The following is a 24,308-nucleotide window of genomic DNA, read 5'->3' on the forward strand; positions in this document are numbered from 1 at the left end:
CTGCTTCCAGTTTCCCCTTTCTAGTGTATTTCACATTTTTGAAATATTTTTTCATTTCTTATCCTCATACTATCTTTTCTGCCATAGTTCCATCCTTATCTTATTGATAACTGCCCTTCCTTCACATTTTCCAAGTGGAATGGGTATTATTATTTCTTTTAGCAAAAGCACCTTTTGGTAATTTATCGGCATTTTCATTTCCATTCCAATTTCACAAACTAAAACGACAAAGCTGGACAACGTGGGAGCTGTTTAATATAATGTGATAAAAAAAAAATCTGGTTTGTACTTTTTGATGTCACTATGCTCGATATACGAAACCTATAGGCGTCAAAATCCAGTTGATAACACTCAATTTAAACCACTGTTAATTACCAAACAGCTATAAAATAATTGATGATCTAATTTATTTTATTTTTTTAAACAATTTTTAAGAAACTGGTTAGATTAAACATTAAACTCAGTCCCCGATCAGTAACATTTTGTATTAACGGTTTTATTTTAAAATAAATATCTATTTAGGACTTCTTTTTTTTTTTTACCATGTCATACAGCAAAAGACTGTATTTGTTTAATTTGTTTATGAGAAGGTGGACAGTGGCCAGCTGGACAAAAGAGTACATCTTTTGTTTATGTGCACGACCAGACTCTTTCGCTTTGTAAAGATTAGTCTCTAACGGAAAATACAGGTGCAACAACACAGAGCCCCGGAGAAGGTAAAAATGGCGGCTACGGATCAGGCGAAACCTCACACTCTTGTCCCGTGTGAATGATTTTCATTTATTTTTCATTACACTGTATTTCCCGGTTATTTAAAAGCAAACGTTTTTAAATTTAGCTCTTGTAACAGTTCAAAGTGAAGAAACTACCAAGGCTGGAGATGTGGTTGGGTCCGTTATCGTTAGTGGTATCTGTTGGGAACTCTACTGCAATAGGCTCTCTGATTAGCGTCCTCCCCCACTTCACCCTGCAGGGAAGTGATGTCAGACACATTCAGAGAAGTGCTGAACAGGGTCCTCACAGAGAGCAGACAAGGCAGCCAGACGAAGAGGATCAGAGCAGAATCGTAAAAGTAACCTGCTCAAAATCCGCCTTCATCCGTGGAGAATTAAAGTGTATCGGCACAGAAAACACCAGGAGCAGAAAGTACAACGATTAACCTTTCCAGTGAACCTCATATTGTCACATTATGAAGTTAGGAATACTTTAAAACAAGAGGCGAAAGATTGTGAGTATCGACCTCATCCGGCGACAGCATAGAGAAGAGTCAGTCCTTCGCCTGAATAGCTCGTTTGCGTTGGATGCTTTTGGCTGTGGTGCTTTTAAATAAGGCTGAGCTCTAAACCAGGACGTTTTTGGCTGTTTCCGAGCTAGCGAGCGTGCTTGCTAGCCGACTGAAGCTTGCTTACCATGGAGTTGAGAGTGGGTAACCGATACAGACTGGGGAGGAAAATTGGAAGTGGCTCTTTTGGAGACATCTACCTAGGTAAGTTATTGGCGGACAACATTTTTGTATTGTTTACCGTTGTTAGTCTCGTTATAATATAGACGTCTCTAACAATAAGTCATCTTCTCCGGGTTTCCTATTCGAGCTCACAATCAATCAGCTGTTCTGTGTTTAGTCCCAGTAACGTTAGCTACTAAGCTATCAGTCTGTGTAGCAAAGGAGCTAGCAGTGACATCCGCTGCCATAAAACATTTGATAATAAACGATATCATTCTTCATTGTGTTTGACTTCGAGAGCATTTTCTCTGTTACAAGATTCAATTATTGTCCAAATTAATCGTCCTAACGATAAGAATTGACACTGACGGCTCTTGTGTAACTAAATGTCCACTGCCTATAGATAGCTAATGTATAGGTTTCCAGTCTTTGCTCCCCTGGAAGCAGCAGCAGTGATAGTCTCGAACAAAATAGCAGATCAGGCCACAGGCTTTCATTTAAGCTTTTTTGGTAACCGATATCCAGCGTTTATTTACTTAAGCTGAACATCCTTCTTTAAACACAACAGACCGGTTTAATTTCCTCCTCTTGTTCATAAATGCACTAAAAAGACTACCTTAGTGTTCTTGAGAAGTGAGGAGGATATGGTCCTTTATATCCTAAAGATACTTTTGAAGACATCTTTATTTATTAAAATGATAACCTAGTTATTCAATCTGTGAGGATGGTATATTTGGGACTACATTTGATCAAAGGAGGCTCTATGGCCTGCTGAGACAGGCGAGGGTAACTTTGAGTATAGTACTGGTTGTTTGGTTTAAGGTACACGTTCATATAGTTTTTCATCTACACTTTTGGACTACTGGTGGATCAGTCCTTACTATAATGAACTGGATGTCCTTCCTCTGGCATAGGTGAACAGTAGATGTTGAATATTATTTACTGCACAGGCTGTGTGGGCTAATACTGGCTGCTAGCAATGATATAATTTATTGTGTGATGGGGGAAGTCGATAGTGGCAGAGGGAAGTGTATCTTCTTTGAGCTCTCCAACTGAGCTATGAATATAAATATGCAAAAAACATTCTCTAACAGGGCTTCATCAGCTGCTGTAATGTGTTCTCTTGTGGCCATGTTGGAGGTTTTTGGCATCAGCAGTGGAGAACAGCTGATCACATTTTTGAGCTTAAAACCTAGTCATCTAAACAAATGTAGAGGTTATTCATTTGAGTTTTTCTCTGGTGGTGGACTGACTATTCTGTGACTGACGGCGCTCTAATCAACCAGGAGAGAAAATGGTCAGCTCTGACTGCTGGGACTTGGTAACAATTGAGTATATGTTACACAGTATTAAGTGCAATGTTTCCGCTTACTCAGGAAACAGTGAGATAGGTACATATGATTGGTTAAATGTTTCATCATCAGTTTAATTTAATCACTAAGCATTTTGAATTTGCTGTCTAAGTTGGAATTGTGGTTTTCCTGTGATTCTATGACATGAAAGTCAACACGATCAGTCCAGTTGTAATAAATACAGTCTCTGTTAAATTTTTAGGCTAATTTGTAACATTTTTTTCTTTTTCTTTTTCTTTTTTTTTGAGTAAATGATAAAATGCTAAACAGCACAACATGTAGAGTTACACCAGTAGCATTTATTGTCCCTTCTTGAATTAGTGTTGGGTTTTTCCAACCCATGTAGTGTGTTAAGGTCTCAGTCTAGAGCAGTTAAGCTGCAGCTGACTTAATAGTTTATTCATATTTAAATTTTACTTGAAAGGATAAAGTATGTGTTTGATTATTGGTTAACAAGCCTAGTTTCCTGTAGGGACAAACCTGTGTACATAGTTTATATAGCGTTTTACCCAGACTTGTTGGTTTTTGACATTTTTCTTTGTGGAAAAAACGAATAAGATTTGGTGTCTGACGGCTGTTACGGTACATGATTTAATCATGTTGCCCTCTGCAGTATAGCAGATGACTTTTTAATCTGTGAAATCAGAAATTATGCAGGGTGGACTGCAGGTTTAACAACGTGCTTAGATTCAGATTCATAAATGCATTTATTTTTAAAACGCAACGTTTTAAACAGAGCAAAGTGGAAGTTAATGCATCAACTGTATCCAGTTTGCTTTCCACGTGATGCGTTGTTTCGACTGATAGTGAGCTCTGCCAGCTGCTTGCATAATCACTTTGTGGTTTTGTCTCTCCCTCCCTTCCTCTTTTCTCCTCCAATTGGCTGGTGGATAATGTGATGTAACATTGTTAATCAGCCAGAACAGAGAGTCACGCATTGTGCAGAGGTGTTTTTCCAAGTCTTACAGCACAAATTTGCACTTTAAGTGAATAATAGAATTGAACAAGTCAAACACATTTGGAGAAGTAAAATCTCCAGGAAGTAAACAAATTCTTAAAAGTCTTGAGAAAATGAAACTTTGACAGTTTAGGCAACTGGATTTCACAGTCATTCCCACATTAAGGCTCCCACACAGTGTGTGAAAACAGCGCGTTAATAATGCTGACAATGTGTGAGCAGCTTGGCTGAGCAGTGGATTGTGCGAGAGATCGGTTGTTGTTAGCAGGATTGAGGTCAGCTCTTGGAGTGAAGCCTTGTACTCTGTGTGCTGTGACTGGACGCAAATGTGGATTGTCAAATATTCTGGTACAAGTGGTAGAATAGCTTTTCCACTTTTGAGAGGCTGTCACGACAAAATGCCAGTTATGCACAGAGCACACAAGCGCTTAGTCAAGGTCTGAGTCATCTTGTATTTCCAAAGATCTTCCATTTGAATCTCTTGCTGTGTTATCTGTTGGGTGATGTGCATGTTGAAACACGGTTCAAAAATCCGGATGTGGTCTTTATCATTGTCCAAACTCCTTGAACTGTAAAGGTTTTCCCCTCATCACAGCACCAGACGTCAATACTTGTTTGGTATCGCCTGAAAAGGAGCATTCAAGTACTGCCAATATCTAAAGTTTAAACTTGGGAGATGGACAGAAATGTTGGTCTTTCATTGGAGTTCTGTGGCCAATTACAGATTCTAACTTAGGCAAAGTTCTTTTATGTCTTTCTGTTGTACAATTATTTTAATCAACAATTTAGAAATACGACTTATTGACTTTCTGTAGAGTTATTTAAAGGGAATGTATTTATACTTACTTTCAGCAAAATATTTTTATGATTTGAATTTACTAGAGTAGTCTACAAATTTGAGGTTTTAAAATAATGCTGTTGTTTTGGGGCCTTGGTGTAGGTCTAAATTTGCCAAAAATAAACAATTTTATACATTTCCTCTCTGACAGCAGCGTGGAGCCTGAGCTTTTGTTTCACAATGACTGCTTGTAAATAAACTTGACTTATTAGTGGCATTTTTAATATAAGAATCCACCTTACAAATGCAAAGTAAATGCAAAGTACCTTCATAGCTAGCTCTGCCTGTTCGTATTAAACGCTATCGTGGTAACTTGAATGACCTGAATACCCTTCAGATCTGGAAGAGTTGCTGCTTCAGTACATACACTGCATATAAGTATTGGTTCTGTGACATCCCTATTCTGTATCATTGTACTCTGTATTTATGACTAATATTTTATAATTTTAGGGCGATTACCACACCCCTTCACCCAGAGGCACTGAACACTCTCATACGTAATCAGTGCAAAGTTGAAATGAAAAAACTTGAGTGAGTTTGTGGGGAAAATGTCACAAAATTACCCATATTGATATGCTGTGATGATGCGTTGTATTGACGTAAATTTAACCATTGATGTATTTCTTTTACACCGCATTATTGATCACTATCAGTAAGAATAAAACCTGTTTTTCAAAGTGTTCAGAGCTCCAAACTCTACCTCAGCCTGTTACTTAGCTACCTGAGACTTGTCTAACATTTTCCCAGCTTTTGATTTTTGAAAAGCTTCCAGTAGAGTATACCAAAAGGGATGGTTCTGCTTACACAAGGAAAAATAACAGTGAGGTTGCTATAAGGCTGCCATAATAACAAAGAACCTAAGATCTGCTCAGAACTAATGCTGGCGGTGAGTCAGTCTTCAAACTGATGACGCGTTCCGTTGCTTCCCATCTGCCGTGTTATGGTGTCAACAGTAGCTATAATGACGCTGTCTCATCCAGCCCAGAAACTTTGGTATTGAGCAATCTTGAGTCTTTTTTTTTTTTTTCTTAACTGAGCGTAGAATATGTTAATGCAGCCTAAATTAAGCCTTAGTTCAATGGAGTCCTCGCACTGAAGACTTGAACCACTGCAGTCTTGGTCATCTTCTGTGTGAAATGCCAGCTTAGACCTGCTTCAGCATTATTGGGGATTGCTGGTCTGACTGGTTTTACTTGGATCGTGTTGCCTGTGCTGTCAGTTTCTCTGATTTACTCTCTACCTGTTTGCCTCGATCATGGTAGTCTGTAATATATTTCTATGTTTCTATTATGCTTATGGCAAAAAACAACTTTGATTCTATAAAGTGTGTTAATGCTGAGTTTTGTTTTTATTCCTATATAGTCATTACAGCACAGTTTTGTGCGCTGGTCTCTATGCAAATCTCGTCAAATATTTGCATATTTAGAGTCTCAGTAGCCTGCCTGTGTTTGTTTGTGAGCCAGTGTGGAGAGACATGTCAGAACACGTTTCACAAGCAGGACTGCACTTGATAGAAACACACACCATGTACATACACACTGTGTTTTTGTTTTGTTTTTTTGTTTGGGGGGGGGGGGTGTTCCACTGACAAACACATCTATGCCCCCAGCCTCGCATTTAAAACCATGTGGTTGAGAGAAGGGGGTTGTTGGTGGGTGGAGGTGGGGGACTACATTCTCTAGGAAATGTGTCCAGGCAAATCACATTCCTATGATGCAAGAGAGCAGACACCACAGTCAAACACACGCTAGTTCTCCCCATAAAGAGGCTTTGAAGCCTTTTCGTTGTGACTGCGGATTGATTTATCAATCGATTGGCTGAGCACATACTGGATTAAACACTTATTTCGAGTTAAGTGTCTTTGTGTTGTACTGAAAGCTTTAATAGGGTAGAAACGCTAAGGGTGTGTTTTTAAAAACTAAACATATTTTGCATAACTATGCAACTGGATTTCTATAAAATTATATCAATCCACCAATGAATAATAGATTACTGCATGTTCAGGAACTACTTTGGCATTTCAAATAGGAGAACATTAATTCTGCAGGGAAATCCATAAAGAAATGTTTATTTAGATTGTTGTGGGTTCTCTGTGCCAGATAGATCTCATGTATTCTGCCTGGGATCCACATATTTGCATGCATATACATGTTATATATTTGTATATTACATTACATGCAATTGACCCTGTGCACGAGAACATGCTAACTTCCTGGTTTGAAGGATCCAAAACTCGAAAACGGAAAGATCGCGTTAAGTTACAAAGAGCAGAAGGTGGGAACACTCACCACTGTTGTGTCATAAAAAATCTAATGATCAATTTTGACGTTTAAAGAGTTTAGATCGATCAGTTGTTTACATCACTCAACACAAGCAGAACTGCATCACTGCAGCAGAAGACACATCGTCCACATTCAGAAGCACATCTCTGTATAGTGACTGGTCTCATGATTTAAACAGGCAAATGTTCAGCATTCAAACTACAGGTGAAGAATAGTCAAACCAGATGTTTCCCCCGTTATGTCGAGATCAGCTAGTCAAGTACACACCTACACAGCATGTTAATAAACTGTGAAAAAAGCCACACAAAAAATTAATGACTGCTGGTAACGGTTTCTATACATTAGTATTTACGAAGAGTATGTTGTGACTTACCTTAAAATTTACAGCGGTCCCTCGCTAATAACGCGGTTCACCTTTCACCTCGCTGTTTCGCAGAATTTTTTTTTTAGTGCAAGCTTGCATGCTTATTTTTTACGTCACATTGTGTCCTGTGTCCTGATCGCTGCAGACGATCTCCTCCGTGACTTCTCTCCTGTACAGTACAGAATCGCTGCATCGATCGCTAGCAGTGTGACTCTGAAGTGCAGTACTGTATGTCCACGAAACGTTTTGCACCGTCAAAAAATAAAATTGGCTACTTGATTTCACCTATCGCTGGTTATTTTTAGAACGTAACACCCGCTGTAAACGAGGGACAGCTGAGAAATATAACATTTGAATCCCTTTTCTCTTTTGCTCTGAGGCGCGGGGAAAAAATATCGACAAGTCGATGAACATCATTTACAGATATATTGAGTAAATGCCCAAGACATCTATAGAAATGTAAATCGCCGCTTGATTCATTCATTTGCTTAACTTGTTTTGGACCGTAAACTGGGCGCGAATAGGACACCGGAAACAAAGCTCCCCACAGGAGTTTTTGCACCGGAAGTAGCATATGCTAATGTGCACACAGTCAATTAAATCACATACAGCAAGTTACAGCATTTCAGTCCACAGTGGGATATGTACCTGAAAAGTGTATGATGTTAATGCATTATCACAATGCATTATTGTTTACTGTGAACAGAAGTCAGTATCTGTTACACTAAAATACTGATACAATGGATTGTGTGTACATGAGAAACAGTTCTGAGAACTTACATTTAAAAAGAATCGGCCATGAAAAAATGGGAGGAGCCAAATGCAGGTGGCAGTTTTAATGGAGCAGGGAGAATATGCTGTTATCTGAAAGAAATCATAATAAGATTTTCTCTGCTTGGTGAGAAAAAGTGACATTGATTTTGCTTCTAGTTTTATAGGATATATAAGAAAATGTATGCTAAGAGAGAAAAATATTTCTGAGTGCAGATGACCAAGTGATTTGGATAAACTTTAAAGTAACTGTCTCGAATGATTTGACAGTGGGTTTGGATTGCTAGCTTGGAGTAGATCAAAGTCAAATTTAACTGCGTAGATGAGGAGCAGCAGGTGCATCATGCATACTCATGCAGCTTTAAAAAACCCAAAATAAATATGAAGTCCTCTTCACCCTGTTAGTGTTGTTCTTGTATTAAAAACTTTGATTAAACAGTTATGGTGCAAGTTGGAAGCCCCACCCATGATTGCTACTCGTTCCAGCCGAATGACATCATTTAGAGTTGTCTGATACACCATTGGTTGGCCTACATGATTGAACAGTTCCTTGTGTGAGATCCTGTATGCGTGAGAGTGTGTGTAATGGCATTACATAACCTGGTGTCCAGTTGCTGTTTTCATGTGGAGGGAACTGGCTTCTATGGCTGTGATTGGGAAGAAATGAGTTTGTCAGTTTGAGAGCCATTTCCCAAAATGCTTGATTGTGTGAAACCGTATCTAAATGTAAGGATAGTTGTGAGGAATAAGAGCGTAGATGTATGAAAGAAGAGCACGGTACAAGTACATCCAGTACACAAAATTGGCTGGTGTATCTTACACTTGGCTGGCTTTGCTGTGTTAATAACCACTGATATTTCCTTGTGTACCCAAGCAGGGCTTCCTAACTTCATCCACCAGCCAAGTGCTGGTTTATGTTTTTTCTGTGACATGTTGATAAAGCAAACCTTTAAATGACAACGCAGCACATTAACTGCTGCTTTTAAAGTAGTGAATCACATTGATCTAATGGACTGTTACTTGTTTTCTTGATTTTCAGAGGCTTATGGCACAGCTGATGATGCAATATTGGTTTATCTGCTGATGCTGTAACTTGGTTTCTAAATTACTTGTCTGCTAGAACAGTCCAACTTTCTATATATATATATATATATATATATATATATATATATATATATATATATAAAGAAAAATCAATTGCTCCTATTTTTATGCAAATGATATGCAGTATTTGCGTATCATCAGATCAGTATGTGTCATTTAAAACTCACACTGAAAGGCATTATTTAAGACTAAATCTTGTTTCTCTGTCCAAGTGAGGAAACTTGATCTCTAAAGGTTTTGTTTTTTTAACCTTTATTGGATTATGGCGATCTGCTCTTTGTAAATGCACCAGGCCTGGGCGCCGGTTTGAGCAGGCCCTTCCCCTTTCTCTCTCTCCCTCCACTTTCCTGTCATTTCTTCACTGTCAGTAAAGCTGAAAATTGCAGCAGGCCAGACCTAAGGAAGTTGGATTCTGTCTGTCATTGTGCTTTTCATGTTATTGCTAGCTGTCCTGTCCTACATCATTCTGTGTGCTGCTTCAATGTTGCAATCTCTGTTTATCTAAAGATTTTCCCCATCAGTTGTTTTTTAGCTATAAATTGTCGCTAGTTCCTCTTTATCTGCATGTGTAAAAACCACAGACGGTACACCATACAGGGTTTTAAGGTTGCTGTTGTAATAATCGGTTATTTTGTACGATTCACGTGTTTGTATCCACTTGTCTGTACTGAATATCATTTGTATTTGTTTCTTGCTATATAATGTGTTGTATTGTTGTAACTCCTACTGCCCCATTGCCCAGGTCCATATTGGAAAAGCGACATAAATGAAGGACAATAAGATTATAATAAAAACGACATTTTTTATCTACATCATTAAATTGTATAACCATGACAGAGTTGTGTTGGACTTTGACATGACAATAATACTCCCTTGATTGTGTTAACCCCTGACGCAGTGCCCATTGTTCATATTGTTGATTAGATACTGTTGGGTTTTATTAATTAAATATAGGTTCTGACTGAATGTGTAATGCATCTTCATGCAGCTAACCCCTCTGCTGTTTTGCCCAGGTACTGATATCTCTGTTGGAGAGGAGGTCGCCATCAAATTGGAATGTGTCAAGACCAAACACCCACAGCTCCACATAGAGAGCAAAATCTACAAGATGATGCAGGGTGGAGGTACTGTACACTATGACACTCACTTTACACACATGCATCCATGCAGCTTTTATAAGTTCCTCATCATTTTAAAGTACTTGGATGGAGGCTGGTTTACACTTTTGTCATTATAAACCACAAAGAAAATGCTCCGTACTGGTTGTCTGGTAGACATTGGTAAAGGATGTTTGTTCATTCATTTTTTTCTGTTATTAAAGTGACCCTCCTGAACTGAACACCACCCAATAGCTGGGTGCTTAAAGCACACACCAAATGATTTTTCCCTTCCTTTTTCCTCCATTCCCTCTATTAATCACTTCTGACACCAGTTTTTTGTAAGCATAACATTAGCATTGTAATTGTCCATGAACTGTTTGGGCTATCTGACATTATGGAGTACAGTTACTGAGTGCTCCAGCGATACTCTGAGTCATTTGTTTACCATTGGCTGTCACATCATCAGCTGCTAGTATCTCCTCCTGTACCTTGTTGTCAAATCACTTGTTGGATCGTCAGTTTTCCCTGTAATTTTTGCGTACAGGTCATACAGTTTCAACTCATCTGTCATAGCTGTTGTTTCACCACTTTGACTTTAAACAAGAAGTAGAGATTAGGATAAGATAATTGATCCCACAACGGGGACATTTTTGCATTACCTCAGCTCAGGAACAGATATCAGAAGGAAAATACAAATAAAAAAATAAGTAATATAATACACTAAATACAACAGTAGCATACACAGTATGTGATTATGGATATGGTTGTGGAAATATGCAAGACATAAACTATATAGCTTAACATAACTATTCTACCACTACTATTCCTATGTATAGACATGTACACGCACACACATGTGCACACTAACGTTGAGTTTAAATCACATAAAAGATAAATACACGAGTGTTGAGCCATGCAAGAGAAAGAGTTATTTACTTCAGTAAAGCTGAAAAGCTCTTTACAGTTCAAGCTTCATAAATCGAGGACTGATGTGGAGACTGTTGGAAAAACACAAGTAACACCTTTTTTCTATCGTATTAGGTAACAGGTTACAACTACATTTTCATGGAAGCGGGCCATCCTCAAAATCTTAGTAGTATTTATTTATTGTCATTGTCAAGAACAATGAAATTGCGTTTGGGGCTTCCATACAACCCAAAAAAAGAAGAAAATAATAAATACCCCTTAAAACCCAAGTGTACATATTTAACCCAGTGTGACTCCAATGCAATAAGACAATCCTTAGCAATAATGTTCGTAGAAATTCAGACAAAGACCTGAGAAACATGACAAAATACAACAATGCAACCCATTCAATATTATTGTACTGTGAGATATGATATCAGATATGATAGTTATCTATTTAAGAAAGAGGGGGGGGGGCAGGAGGGGGAAGAGAATAAAGATATGATGCACCAATGCAGACCAGTTCATTGCTATTAAGAAGTTGGATATGGTTATTGTCCGTGAGAGGGGGGCAGAGAGTTCAGGAGCCTCACAGCCTGTGGATACAGGCTGTTGGCCAGTCTGGATGTTCTGGCCTGTATAGACCTGTACCTTCTCCCTGAGGGCAGCAGATGGAAAAGGTGGCGCGCAGGGTGATGTTGGTCCCGCAGGATGCTGTGCACCCTCCTCAGACAGCGAGTGGGGAAGATATTACTGATCTCTGGCAGACTTGTTCCAATAATTCTGCCAGCTTCTTTCACCACCCGCTGGAGTGCTTGCTGATCGGCCTTGGTGCAGCTGGGGAACCACACTAGAAATCCATACGTCAGAACGCTGCTGATGGCACAGTTGTAGAAGTTCAACATCAGAGATCTGGGAATGTGTGCGCTCCGCAGTCTCCTCAGGTAGTAGAGGCGCTGTTGGGCCTTCCGTGCAACTGAGGTGATATGGTTGCCCCAGGACAGGTCCTCGGTCACAGTTACCCCCAAGAATTTAAAACTGCTCACCCTCTCCACCGCCTCACTGCCAATGAAGAGAGGCAGATGGTTGTTATGACCCCTCTTCCGGAAATCTACAATGATCTCCTTGGTCTTTTTGGTGTTTAAGACCAAGTTATTGTCGTGGCACCATGACTCTAGTTGTTGCACCTCTGTCCTATAGTTTGTCTCATCATTGTTGGATATAAGTCCGAGCACTGTAGTGTCATCTGCAAACTTAACAATGAGATTGGACGCGCAGGAGGAAATACAGTCATGGGTGAAGAGAGTGTATAGCAGAGGGCTCAGAACACAACCCTGAGGGGCACCGGTGTTGACCACAAGGGTGGAAGAAGTGTTCTTACCCACTCTGACACTCTGTCTACGGTTAGTGAGGAAGTCCACAATCCAGTTGCACAGAGAGGAGTTAAGTCCCAGTTGGTGGAGTTTGGGACGGAGTTTGTATGGCCGGATGGTATTAAAAGCCGAGCTGTAGTCTACAAAGAGGAGCCGTGCATAGGTGTTCCTGTGTTCCAAGTGCTTCAGTAATGTGTGCAGCACTGTGGCGATCGCATCCTCGGTTGACCGGTTCTCCCTGTATGCAAACTGGTGCGAGTCCAGGGATGGTGGAAAAGCAGCTCTGATGTGTTTAATGACCAGTCTCTCCAGGCATTTGGCGGGAATGGGGGTGAGTGCCACAGGTCTGAAATCGTTCAGACATGTGACATTTGACTGTTTTGGGATGGGAACGATGGTTGCTGCTTTGAAACAGGATGGTACCAGTGAACAGGACAACGAGGTGTTATATATAGAGGTGAAGACGTCCGCCAGGTCCGCAGCACAGTCTTTTAGCACCCGGTCTTTTATGCACCACTGATACTAAAAAATATTCAAATTTGCACAGTATCGTGGCACGATAAAAACATAAAGCTGTACTTATCTCCTGTTGGTGTTGAAGAAACCAAAAGAAAAATGATTTGCATATAGTTTGTATTTAGGAGAAATTTCTGTTTGGGGAAAAATATTTACTGTTTAATGTCGATAGACACCGTGAATGGTTCCTGTTGATTTTTTCTTTTTTTTTTTCTTTTTTTAAGTTTAAACCAAAGTGATCATTCAGTCTAGCTAACTGGCTGATAGTCCGACTACTAGCATAGCTTAAAGAACCCCTTGTGCCACTGCAAAGGTACCAAGAGCAAAGGAAAAGAACATCTGACTCTGAAACATGCTCACACACTTCCAACGTGAAAGAAGCAAGAAAGGACTTGCTGCTTTGAGTCAGTAAGCATGGGTAAAGTTTAATTGTTCTGCCAGCTCAGTAGTGTCTGCAACATCATACCTGGGGTAGACTTGTTTGCATGTTTGTATTTCTGTACCTCATACTGTATATTACTACACTATTACTGTGTGGCATGAAATGTACATTTTGAAATGTATTTTTCTTTTGTGACTTATTGATTCATGTCGTCTATACTACTGGCGTCTGCCTTTAAAACAGTAAACTTTAGAAGTCAGCAGTTTGTCTGTATGCACAGCTATGTCCCCACATGCATTTGTATTTTAGTTCCAGCATAGTTAGATTTATTAGGGCACAGTAGCCGACTCAGACTGTGAGATGTATTTGTGTTTGTATGTATATAAATAGCTTATGCTGTGTGTGTGTTGCTGAGCACCAGCATTTTGTTGCCGCTTGCCTGTAGAAGGAAATGCCAGATGGTCTATTTGCCTTGGCAGGGTCACCGGCTCCTACGAAACCAGCTGGCCTCTGTGTATGAGGGCAGGAGTCGAGCCATTTTTATTATTTGGAGTTGTATAAGTTTGTTTCAGGAAGTTGTTTTTTTTTTCTTTCTAAATAATGCATGCAGAGTAAATGTGTTATGCATTTCCTGTTTACATATACACAGTGTGACTTGCTTACTTGGAAAAACCCCTTCATGACAGAAATCAGAAAAGTGTGTATGTGCGCTGCACTAATTGTGTTTGCTCAAAAACCTCAAAACACACAAGCTTGTCTGTAATACGATCCACAGAAAAGGGAAATGACATTGCACACGTTCATAGTGTGAAGACCTGACATCATTGCTAAACACTGCCATCAGCAGTGATGGTTGATCAGACTCACATACGTCTGTAGACTTCTGCAGATTTAACCCTGAAACGTGTTCACCAGTGCACATGTTTAAAACACCAAAAATAAAAACGGAGTAGAAATACTGTTATGCATACACACAAGGAGGGAAATCTACTTTGTTCAGGAGAAAGTTTGTAATTTTAATCCCTTAACACAAAAATGGGATTGAAATTACAAACTTTCTAAGTGAATGCCAATTAATCAAAAATGGTTTACCCATGGTCCCCCTCTGCAAACAACCCAACATCAAACCACATGCTTGCATCACAGATTGACACATTATGGCAGACAGTTTTTGAAACCAAAAACGACAATTTTAGTTTGAGTTTACCAAAGGTTTGTTATTCTGTTTTTTTCTGATCACTGCCCCATATAGCATATTGACAAACATGTAATTATGAGCATAATGTGTTAATATGTGTGCAACCATGAGACTTGCTGTTGGGTTGCTTTAACAGAAGACGTGATTGTGGAGGAGTCACAGCTGTCAGTACTAAACACGCTTGACCTTTGGCTTCCTTATACAGGCCTGTAAAGTCCTATATTTGACTTTTAGGATTCTGATTTGAGGACTTGCACATTCCAGCCTTAATAGTGGCTGCAGTTTCATCAAGTTATTACAGTTTAGTGTCAGCTTGTGGTTCTCACTGAAGTGCCAACATGAACAAAATGGCACCAAACCAAACTATAAATGTGACCCTTGTGTTCCCTACATTTCTTGCAGTGGGTATTCCAACGATAAAATGGTGTGGCGCTGAGGGTGACTACAATGTGATGGTGATGGAGCTGCTGGGTCCCAGTCTGGAAGACTTGTTCAACTTTTGCTCTCGCAAGTTCAGCCTCAAGACAGTCCTGCTGCTGGCTGACCAGATGGTGAGTTCCCAAAAGGAAAAAGAAAAGGAATAAAATGAGGAATGCTGGTCCTACACTTGATGTTAAAGATGCATCACAAATTGTATGTACAGTAGTGCAGAACGGTTTAATCTCTTCACTGATTTCAAATATCTACTTTGGTTAAGCTCCTGGAATGACCCCTTGTGTTCATTTTTAACCACCGTTTTTCCTTCCAGATCAGCCGAATTGAGTACATCCACTCCAAGAACTTCATCCACAGAGACGTAAAGCCAGACAACTTCCTGATGGGCCTGGGCAAGAAGGGAAATCTCGTCTACATCATCGACTTTGGCCTGGCCAAGAAATATCGTGACGCACGCACGCACCAACACATCCCCTACCGCGAGAACAAGAACCTGACAGGCACCGCCCGCTACGCCTCCATTAACACACATCTGGGCATCGGTAAGACCGACCTCCACAAACTGATGATTAATAACTCTGATTCGTCCAGATCCCGACTGACCTGGCCCTCTCTCTGCATTTACAGAGCAGTCCAGGCGGGATGACTTGGAGTCACTGGGATACGTCCTTATGTACTTCAACCTGGGGTCTCTGCCTTGGCAAGGCCTTAAAGCTGCCACTAAGAGGCAGAAGTATGAACGCATCAGCGAGAAAAAAATGTCGACACCCATTGAGGTCCTCTGCAAAGGCTACCCGTGTAGGTTCTAGTGCTCTTATGTACCTATGAATAAAGGCACCACATCAGTGTTAGCCAACACTAATGTTTTAAACACCTCTTTGTCCCCAAAGCCGAGTTTGCCACCTACCTGAACTTCTGCCGGTCTCTGCGGTTCGACGATAAGCCCGACTACTCATACTTGCGCCAGCTCTTCAGGAACCTCTTCCACAGGCAGGGATTCTCCTACGACTACGTCTTTGACTGGAACATGCTGAAATTTGTAAGTTATAGCTTCACATCTAAGAAGACTTTCTTTGTGCTTTTCACTACTGTCTTACTTTAATTATATAAGTGCTTTCGTTAGAAGGTTGTGCCAAAAACAAACAGTGTTTCTTAGGAATTTCATTGGCAAGCAGAATATGAGTCAAACTTGAGAAGAACTGGGTGATGTGTACTTTCTGTTTACAACTGGAACATCAGCATTCTCAGTGACATAAACGCAGCTATAAACATGTTGTGTAACATAATGTTAAGTTGACCTTCCACTGTTAAATGGCCTTGTGTATTCTGCCTAGATGCATTTTCATGCAACATGTTTGTTATTTTGTTTATTTTTTTTTAAGTGTGCAGCTGTCTTAAAGGTTAATAACCTCAGCTGTCTTGTGTGTCAGGGTGCCAATAGGGCCGTGGAGGATGCAGAGCGGGAGCGTCGGGAACGGGATGAGAGAATGAGGCACAGCAGGAACCCCGGGGCCAGAGGTATGGCCTCGGCCTCAGGAAGAGCCAGAGCCCCTCAGGAAGTTGCAGCCCCCTCCCCGCTCAACCCCGCCTCACACACAGGTGAGCAAAAAATATGTTTTGTTTTTCCTTCTCTTTAAACAGTTGCTGAAATATTTAGCCTACCCTTGTACCTTTTCTTTGTCTTTCAGGTATGGAGAAGGAGAGGAAGGTGAGCATGCGCCTTCATCGGGGAGCCCCTGTCAACATTTCCTCGTCAGACCTGACAGGACGCCAGGAAACATCCCGCATGTCCTCACAGGTAACACGAACTGCGTTACAAATATCACGTTGAAAATCCACAGCAGACAGCTGTTTGCAGCCACATTTCTTTAGGCTGTGGCATATCTCAAGTGACTGAGTAGCAGGGTACACGCTGTGCAGGTTGGCAGACCATAAAACATTGTCGTTAGAAACAGTCAGTTTACTGGGAGGACTTTATGATTGCGTGTCAGTTAATAAGAAGAACTTGAATCATTTGTGCTCAGTTGCCCAACAAATCCTGAAAACAGGAAGCGTCTAGCATAAGAGAACATAGTGTTTGTGCAGACACCACATGCATACATGTTCTCCTTTTCCCTCTGTTCAAACTGAACAGTATCTGTACTGATTCATTTCCACTGACACAGTCCTTCCCAGTTTGTAAAATAAGCGTAAAAGCACTCATGGAGCAAAGGAGGTCATTGTTTAAAGGCTTCATTAAGTCCTTTGTTCTCTTCTTTGCGTGGACCTCCGCGCCCCCCAGAGGGCAAAGTGGAGAACTGCTGAACAAATGAAAAGAATCGGTCTCCTCCAGTCACTTTGACGTTTTTGTTTCTTTTTTCTTAATCGAGTGTTTAAAAAGTGAAACATTTCTGTGTATTATCCCACACACAGACACGGGATAAGACATTGCATGTCAGTTTCATACTAGTTACATTTATCCATGAATAAAATGAACCATAATTAACTTGTTTCTATAGCTTTATGGAGCATTCGTTTAATGTTGTGGCAGTATGATGAAGAGAAAATTCAAATATAGAACACAAAGTCTGTGAAAATAGGAAAGTTACATGAAACTTTTGTTTATTCAGAACAAAAACAAAGAAGTGTTTCCAAGGACAACCAATGGAGGCCGGTGATTTGTCCTTAGGTAGGCATCCAGCTCATTTATGCTTCTGGCTGGCTCCTGATTGGTCAGTTTGTACCTGCTGCACTGGCTTCTTCAGCATATATACAAGAGTATATTCACAGGGAAACACAGCCAAAGTAGTACATAAACTTCAGTGTGAATTATACTTCAGTGGGAAAGCTGCATCGCAACTTATGAAGTAACTTCTCTTTTGGCTCTCAGCGAAGGCGGTCGCACTTTTCTCCTCTCCTGCCCTTATCTTCCCTGCTTAGCCTCTTGTGTCCTTGTCTAGTCTCGTGTTTTTTGAATTACTTTTCCCTGGAACACACTCTCACAGTCTGTTCTCTAAAACCTAAAAGAGGAATTATGGATTTGATCAACTGGTCTCTGAATGCAATTGACACCCCTTCTCAACGAGAAGTCTGGGCTCGGGTGAGCCTGAGTGCTGAAGATATCTACCTATTCGGAACCATGATAACATGGTTCTTGCTGATCCGAGCTGGCTTGGCCCTGACTTATCGAAGAATTAAGGAAGCGGAACCGGCTGTTCAAACCCCCACAAGGCTGCCCGCTGGGATTGAAACGATGGGAGAGGCGTGAGTTTCTCAAAATGGGCTCATTGAGTGCAGCACGGATAAGATCTTGGAGAACACACGGCTGCCGTGAATACTCAGAACAAGACCTCTGAGTGGAAAAAACTGGATTACATCTGGAGGGGCTAGCTCGAACAACACCTTTGAGCGCAAATTGGATCAAATCTTGGGGAAGTGCAATGCGATCGTGAGTTCTCAGAATCTGCTCTTTGGGCAAAAAGAATGACAACATCACGGAACGTAAGTTTGGATAACATCATAGAAAGCTCGCGGCTCTCCAACGGGAGATTGTGAGACCAGTGTTGGACTGTTAGAACAGCTTTGAAATTCATATGAGCTGTTCGCACTAAAGTAAAAACCACCATCACTTCATGCGGAGACCCCATCGGCGCCAGCTGCGGTCTCAAGGCTGGAGCCGAACAAAAACACCCTGATAACGACTGTGTTTAGACTGTTCTTCCCATTCCATGCAAGGTCACCTGGGTTGGCTGGAAGACTGTTTACTTAGCCTGGCAGGGCGAAGGACACTGTCTCAGCTGAACTATGGACACACACACACACATACACTGATATGCACACACTGATCCCCCCTCCCTTTCCAAACGCCTTCGATGCTTGTCCCCTCCCGGGGAAGATGGCGGTCGACTGGACCAGCGCAGACATGCTGCAGGACCGAATGTGCTGTCTACACCGGCTCTCTCTCACCCTTTACCCGCCCCTGTTGCTTGTCTTGTGTTTCTATGGTGTATTGATAGTCATGTGCTTTTGTGCTGAGGTGTTTTTTCTGTTATCAAACTGTTCTCCCACTAGGAGCTCAGTCTGAGTGGAGTTTTTTTTCTCCTCCTCTTACCTCATGTTATGTATTTTTGTTGTTTTTTTCCTATCAGCCTACCTTTCTGACATGTCTCCCCAATGTGATGTTTGTGTAAAGTTGGTCAGAAGGTTCCTTTGTAAGTGCGCATGCGCCATTAGCGTGCTGCCTGCTGTAACCCTAATTTCCTTCGGGATTAATAAAGTATTCTGATTCTGATTCTGAACCAGAAGCTGATGCGCACCTCCTGGGAAATGTAATCACACGTCAGGTCGACGTAGCCTGCAGCAACCTGAACAGTGAAGGTTGTGGTGTAGGGGGAAGTGGCGTTTCCAGCTACATTGCAAATTGGGATGTAGATTTCCCGCTGAAGTCTAAAATCAAGCCCAAATGCTATCTTTACTTGAGCAGTGTCTCCTCTACACAGAATGTAAGAATGAGTGGGGAAGAGAAACGGTGCAAACACAGTTTAGATTCAGCTCTGCACACAGAAGCTTCATCAGTGCTTGTCTATTTTGCAGTGACGATCATATTCATTTCCAAGGGTGCAAATATGCAAGCATGGTCTGCATGGGTGGATGTAGCCAACAGGCTGTCACCTGTTTGCTTCGGGGCTGCAAAGTTCAGGACTGTACTGTTGTGTTGTGGCTGCAGCCATCTTGTTTTATTTGTTTTTGGAGTCAGGTTTGTCTGTGGGTGAGAGTGGTTATCAGCTAATACAGCCAAGCTTGTTTAGCAGGCTGGGCTGAAACTGGACTTTTGTAATCCACAGACACAGATATCTGCTAATTGGTGCCGAGTAATGAATCAAATCTTTCGTTGTAATTCGGTGAAACTAAAGTACACTTTTTGGAAAATATTGTGAAAGTGAGGCTTAGCTGTGTGTTACAGCGCCTCCTTTTGTTAATGAAGGCAGTCACGTCCACGTGTTTGTATCAGCCTGTAAACATTTTCACTTTTAAATGTAACTTTAGCCTTTTTAACACAGGAGTGTTATGGCTCACTGTTGGAGAGGATCTGCCGTGTGGGCACTTCTTGCCGTCTTTATTTTTTTTAGCCTCTGAGGTTGCTCCTTGCCTACATCAAACTATGATGGGGCATTTAATATTAACTGAATCTTATTAGTATTAACATATTGGATATTTGGTAAAATAAATGAAATAAAATGGGCTATTTCAGTGTTCATTCTAGCCCAAGGTTTTGAGCAGAACTCTAGTATGCAGTGTTTGCGCTAAGCTAGGCTGCTGGCTGTAGCATCATAGTAACCATGCAGTAACTGTAACTTCCAGTGATGTGCTCCCTGCTCAAACTGTGACGTTATTTTTCTTTCAGGCTCTGTCCCGGGTCACACCAAGCGGCCTCCAGTCTGCAGCCCCTCGGTGAAACCCTTTCATCCAGCTGTGCACCATGGAGGCCTCAACATGTACCACCTGCAGCCACACACACACACACACACACGCACACTTTACACGCACACTTTACACACACACTTTACACACAACACACTTACACATATGAACAGGACTTTGCAGATTACACGGAGGACTTACCAACGATTGCACAAGTATCTGGCTACTCCCCTGTTCACTCGACAGAAGAGGTGCACAGCCAGAAATGAGTGTGAGTGTGTGTATGTGACAGAGAGATGGGCAGGTGGAGTACGGTTTGGTTGCCTTAACAACAATTTGGGCAAAGTAGCAGCCGCAGCATCTCTTCTTCTCCGTGGGAAGATTTGGAACCCCCCCTCCTCCTCCTGCCTCCCCCTTGCTGTTGATGAAGCCATGGATTCACTTCTCTGTGGCATCATCTTCCTATTTTTTTTTTTTTTTTCCCCCAACTTTTTGTTTTTACTTATTTTTAATCATTAAGAGAAATTGTACTGCACCAGCTGGCCAGACTTTCACAAGAGAGAATGACATGTCTGTTAGCTGTCAAAATTAGCCTGTGGGATTTATTAAAACTACCAGAGACACGTGATCCATCGTGGCAGTGTTGTAGAGCAGTGCCTCAACTCTATTTTTGTGTCCTGAATGACTGTTTAAATCCCACAAGTGGGCATACTTTTCTTTTATTTTGTATTTTAGGTGTTTGAGGTTTAGCTCTACAGTTACATTAACAGGGGATTTAATGTTCTCTTTGCAATGATCCCAATGGTATGAGTAGATGTTTTGGGGTTTTTGTTTTTGTCTGCGTCCACCTCAGGTGCGTTGCAACCAGGACATTGTAGTAAATCCAAAAAAACCATACAGCACATATAGTGTGTCTTCAGGTTTGTGGCTGCGGTGGGAAAAGCTGTGAATGAAACGATGATCTAGTCTGGAGGCTGGTGTGTCCGCACCGAACGGATGAGAAATTGTTTTTAAACTCAGTGCATAGTGATGTGGTTTTTGTGTGTTTGTGTGGTTCTGTCTTAGGGTTATCTTAGGGTTGTACAAGCTTCAAATGGTTGTGGGATAAACATGTTGAGGGTATTTCTTTCTTTTTTGTCTCCTTTGCCTCCTCAACCTCACTCTAGACCATCTGTCCATCTACTTCCAAAGATTGTTTTGTTTTTCACGCGTACTCTGACAGCTTTCTTCGTAAACCTTAATAAACACTCATGGATGATTTCAACCTCCATGCAGCCTCCTTGTCTCCACGTGTCTCTAGTAGAAGCCACAAAAACGAATCTCTCAAATGTTTTAACGCAGCAGAACTGCAAGACAGAAACTTAAAGGATTAATTACATTGGAGGAAAGGCTCCAAGGCAGTTTAATGACTTGGATTTTACTGATACCCAGTTTGTTACATCGCAAAGTATTTTACATCATGGTTGCACAGTGCAGCGCAAGCCGCTTGGGTAAGGTGTCTTTGATTTGCCTTAAATGGGGGTTTCACAGTTTTTTAACAAATCGATGTTTAAGTCTGAGGGTGGAACTGTGAAAACACGCTTTGACCCTCAAACCTGATTTCCTGATTGCACCTGCAGCCCTCATCTAGTAGAGATCACACATTAGCTGCTGTTTAACCTGCCGACTCTCCAGTCCGTGCGTGTGGTGTTGGATTGCAGCTAATATTCCAGTGTGTTCCCCGCCAGTGTGTGCTGCCTCCAGAATGCACTCGGTCACCTAAACACAGCGGGCGTCTCTGAGCCGACTGTGCTGCCGTGTCTTACGTGTGAGAAAAACAGCTGTACGTTTAAACCATCTTCAAGTCTGATTTTGCAAATGCGCAACTTTCTGTGAGCTAAAGACTAAATTACTGAGGTTACCTTTTAAAAAGGTAGATTCTGGTAATGTACTTTCCTCAAGCTGGGATCCATTCTGCCGATAGCAAGTTAAAGATAAAATGAAAAAATGCCACAACTCTTCAGATGTCATGGCCTCAGTTTGTACCTCCTGGTAGTATTTGATCCTGCATTTGTTTGTTTTTTCTTCACAGTTTAGAATTGTACTGTGCAGCCTATGTTGCAATGACTTTTAAAAGTAATTGGCATAGAAGGAGCTTGATATAAAGAAAATAAAGATCATTAGTTTCAGTCTGGTGCTGACCCACATCAGAGGGTCTGGCAAATAATGTGAAAGTTTGTGTAGAAAATGGACAGGATTGGTTTAAACAGAATGATTTTGGAGACAAATGAAGCAAGTATTAATTAAAAAAGGTGGGCGGGGCGGGTTGGACGAGTCCCAGTGGTACTAAAAGCCACGCACGGCTCCTCTCTGTGGCTCAATCTGAATCGTGCACATTTTAAAGTAGAAAACTGTCGATGTGGTACACTGATTGCAATGTAACGTAGGCTGATTTTCTGTAGTTAAAGGGGAAAGGGGTTGTCGTGGTATTTTGTACTCGTCGTTGTGTATAGGATGCGCCTACTTTGTCTACCAGGTCCACATGAGCCCCTGGTTTTGGATGATGACGACAGTGTATGGAGGGAATGGGAATGCCTCACTCCATTAGAATTCCCGCTAAGGCAGTTTTTGTTTCATACACTTCACCTGTGGGCTTGAAAATCAAAAAAAGTGATGCATTAACTTGTTCGTTTCACTGATGGCTATAATAAATGCAAGTCCAATTTACATGGGATAGATTTTGCAGTCTGCCTCACGCAGTTCTCCTTTTGTCAGTTTTGCTTTGAACTGTGCGTTGTGGAGATGGTTGCTCATGTCCCAAAATGCATCTTTCTGTGGATCATGGGAAATCGTTTCTTTTCACTCCCACCTCAAAACTTTTGCTCCTCATTTGTAATACCACTGTATTTGTGTATTTTAAAATTGTTTAAATAAATTAAGTACTTGTATGTGTGTGTGGTGTTTTATTTTATTTTATTTTTATTATTTTTTTATATTGTGTCAGTGTGAGACCCTTAGGCACAGTCATGCTGAGGTCCTCGTTTATCAATTTAAACCAGCTGTGTTGGATCAAGGACGCGTCTAAAACCTGCAGGACCCCGGCCCTCGAGGCCTGGAGTTCCCCGTGGAGGCTGTGCATCTCGAATAAAGGAACTGACAAAAAAGGATTTGTTAAGAATAACAGCAGTGTTTGAAAAACGTATGACAATATCCATCATTCCAGTCGAAGAGAGGATGATTGTTACCTCAAAAAGAAGCAAAAATCAGATGTAAGTCATAAGCGAGGCATAACTACCTGAATAGACATAATGTACGTGTAACATTAATGCCCAGATATTTGAGCCCAGCACATGTAAGGTTAAAGGACAGAGCTGATGTATTTATGTGGAAACCACTTTCTTTAGTAGTTTAGAAAAGACAAGATGTAGGATCAGTCACACAGACTATTGTCATAAGTAGGCAAGAAGTGGACCCAATGGCAAGGCTGTCAGGGAGATTACCTAAACGAGAACTATTTAAGGAATGCAGAAAAAAATGTGGTTTAGGAGGTAGAGCAGGGCATCTACTAACTGGAAGGTTGGTGGTTCGAGTCCTGGCTGTTCCAGTCTGCGTGCCAAATGTCCTTGGGCAAAATACTAACCCCCAAAATGCTTTTTGAGTCACACACACAGTATGAATGTGTGTGTGAATGTTAGATAGAAAGCACTACATATGAATCAGTCCATTTATAATTGATGAATAAAAATTAATTACAAAAAACTGAAATCCAAAAGTAAAAAAAAAAATAACAGCAACAAGGAACACAAATAAGATAAACACACGAAGAGAAGAGAAGAGAAGAGAAGACTGCACAAAGATACACCAAGAGCTATTTAGGGAACTAATCATTGACAGGAAATAAAGCTG

The 24,308-nt window shown here is 41.1% G+C and overlaps 1 protein-coding gene across 1 annotated transcript; it reads left to right on the plus strand.

The window, feature by feature from the left end:
- The first annotated feature begins 986 nt into the window (after positions 1-986).
- Positions 987-23,350, plus strand: csnk1da (casein kinase 1, delta a). The gene is made up of 9 exons (XM_082531014.1): positions 987-1,486; positions 10,127-10,237; positions 14,991-15,139; positions 15,337-15,565; positions 15,651-15,821; positions 15,914-16,062; positions 16,454-16,622; positions 16,712-16,821; positions 20,407-23,350. Exons 1-9 carry the CDS (start codon positions 1,411-1,413, stop codon positions 20,455-20,457), a joined length of 1,215 nt encoding a protein of 404 aa, XP_082387140.1. The 5' UTR covers positions 987-1,410; the 3' UTR covers positions 20,458-23,350.
- The last annotated feature ends 958 nt before the right edge of the window (positions 23,351-24,308 follow it).

This window comes from Aulonocara stuartgranti (genome assembly GCF_965226115.1).
Source record: "Aulonocara stuartgranti genome assembly, chromosome: 4".
Lineage (NCBI taxonomy): Eukaryota > Metazoa > Chordata > Actinopteri > Cichliformes > Cichlidae > Aulonocara > Aulonocara stuartgranti.

Excerpts from the sequence above, each read along its gene's own strand:
- csnk1da (XM_082531014.1), top strand. The coding sequence starts at position 1,411 with ATGGAGTTGAGAGTGGGTAACCGATACAGACTGGGGAGGAAAATTGGA. Across the intron at positions 15,140-15,336 it reads TGCTGCTGGCTGACCAGATG|ATCAGCCGAATTGAGTACAT; the intron begins GTGAGTTCCCAA and ends TTTTCCTTCCAG. Across the intron at positions 16,822-20,406 it reads CATCCCGCATGTCCTCACAG|GCTCTGTCCCGGGTCACACC; the intron begins GTAACACGAACT and ends TTTTTCTTTCAG.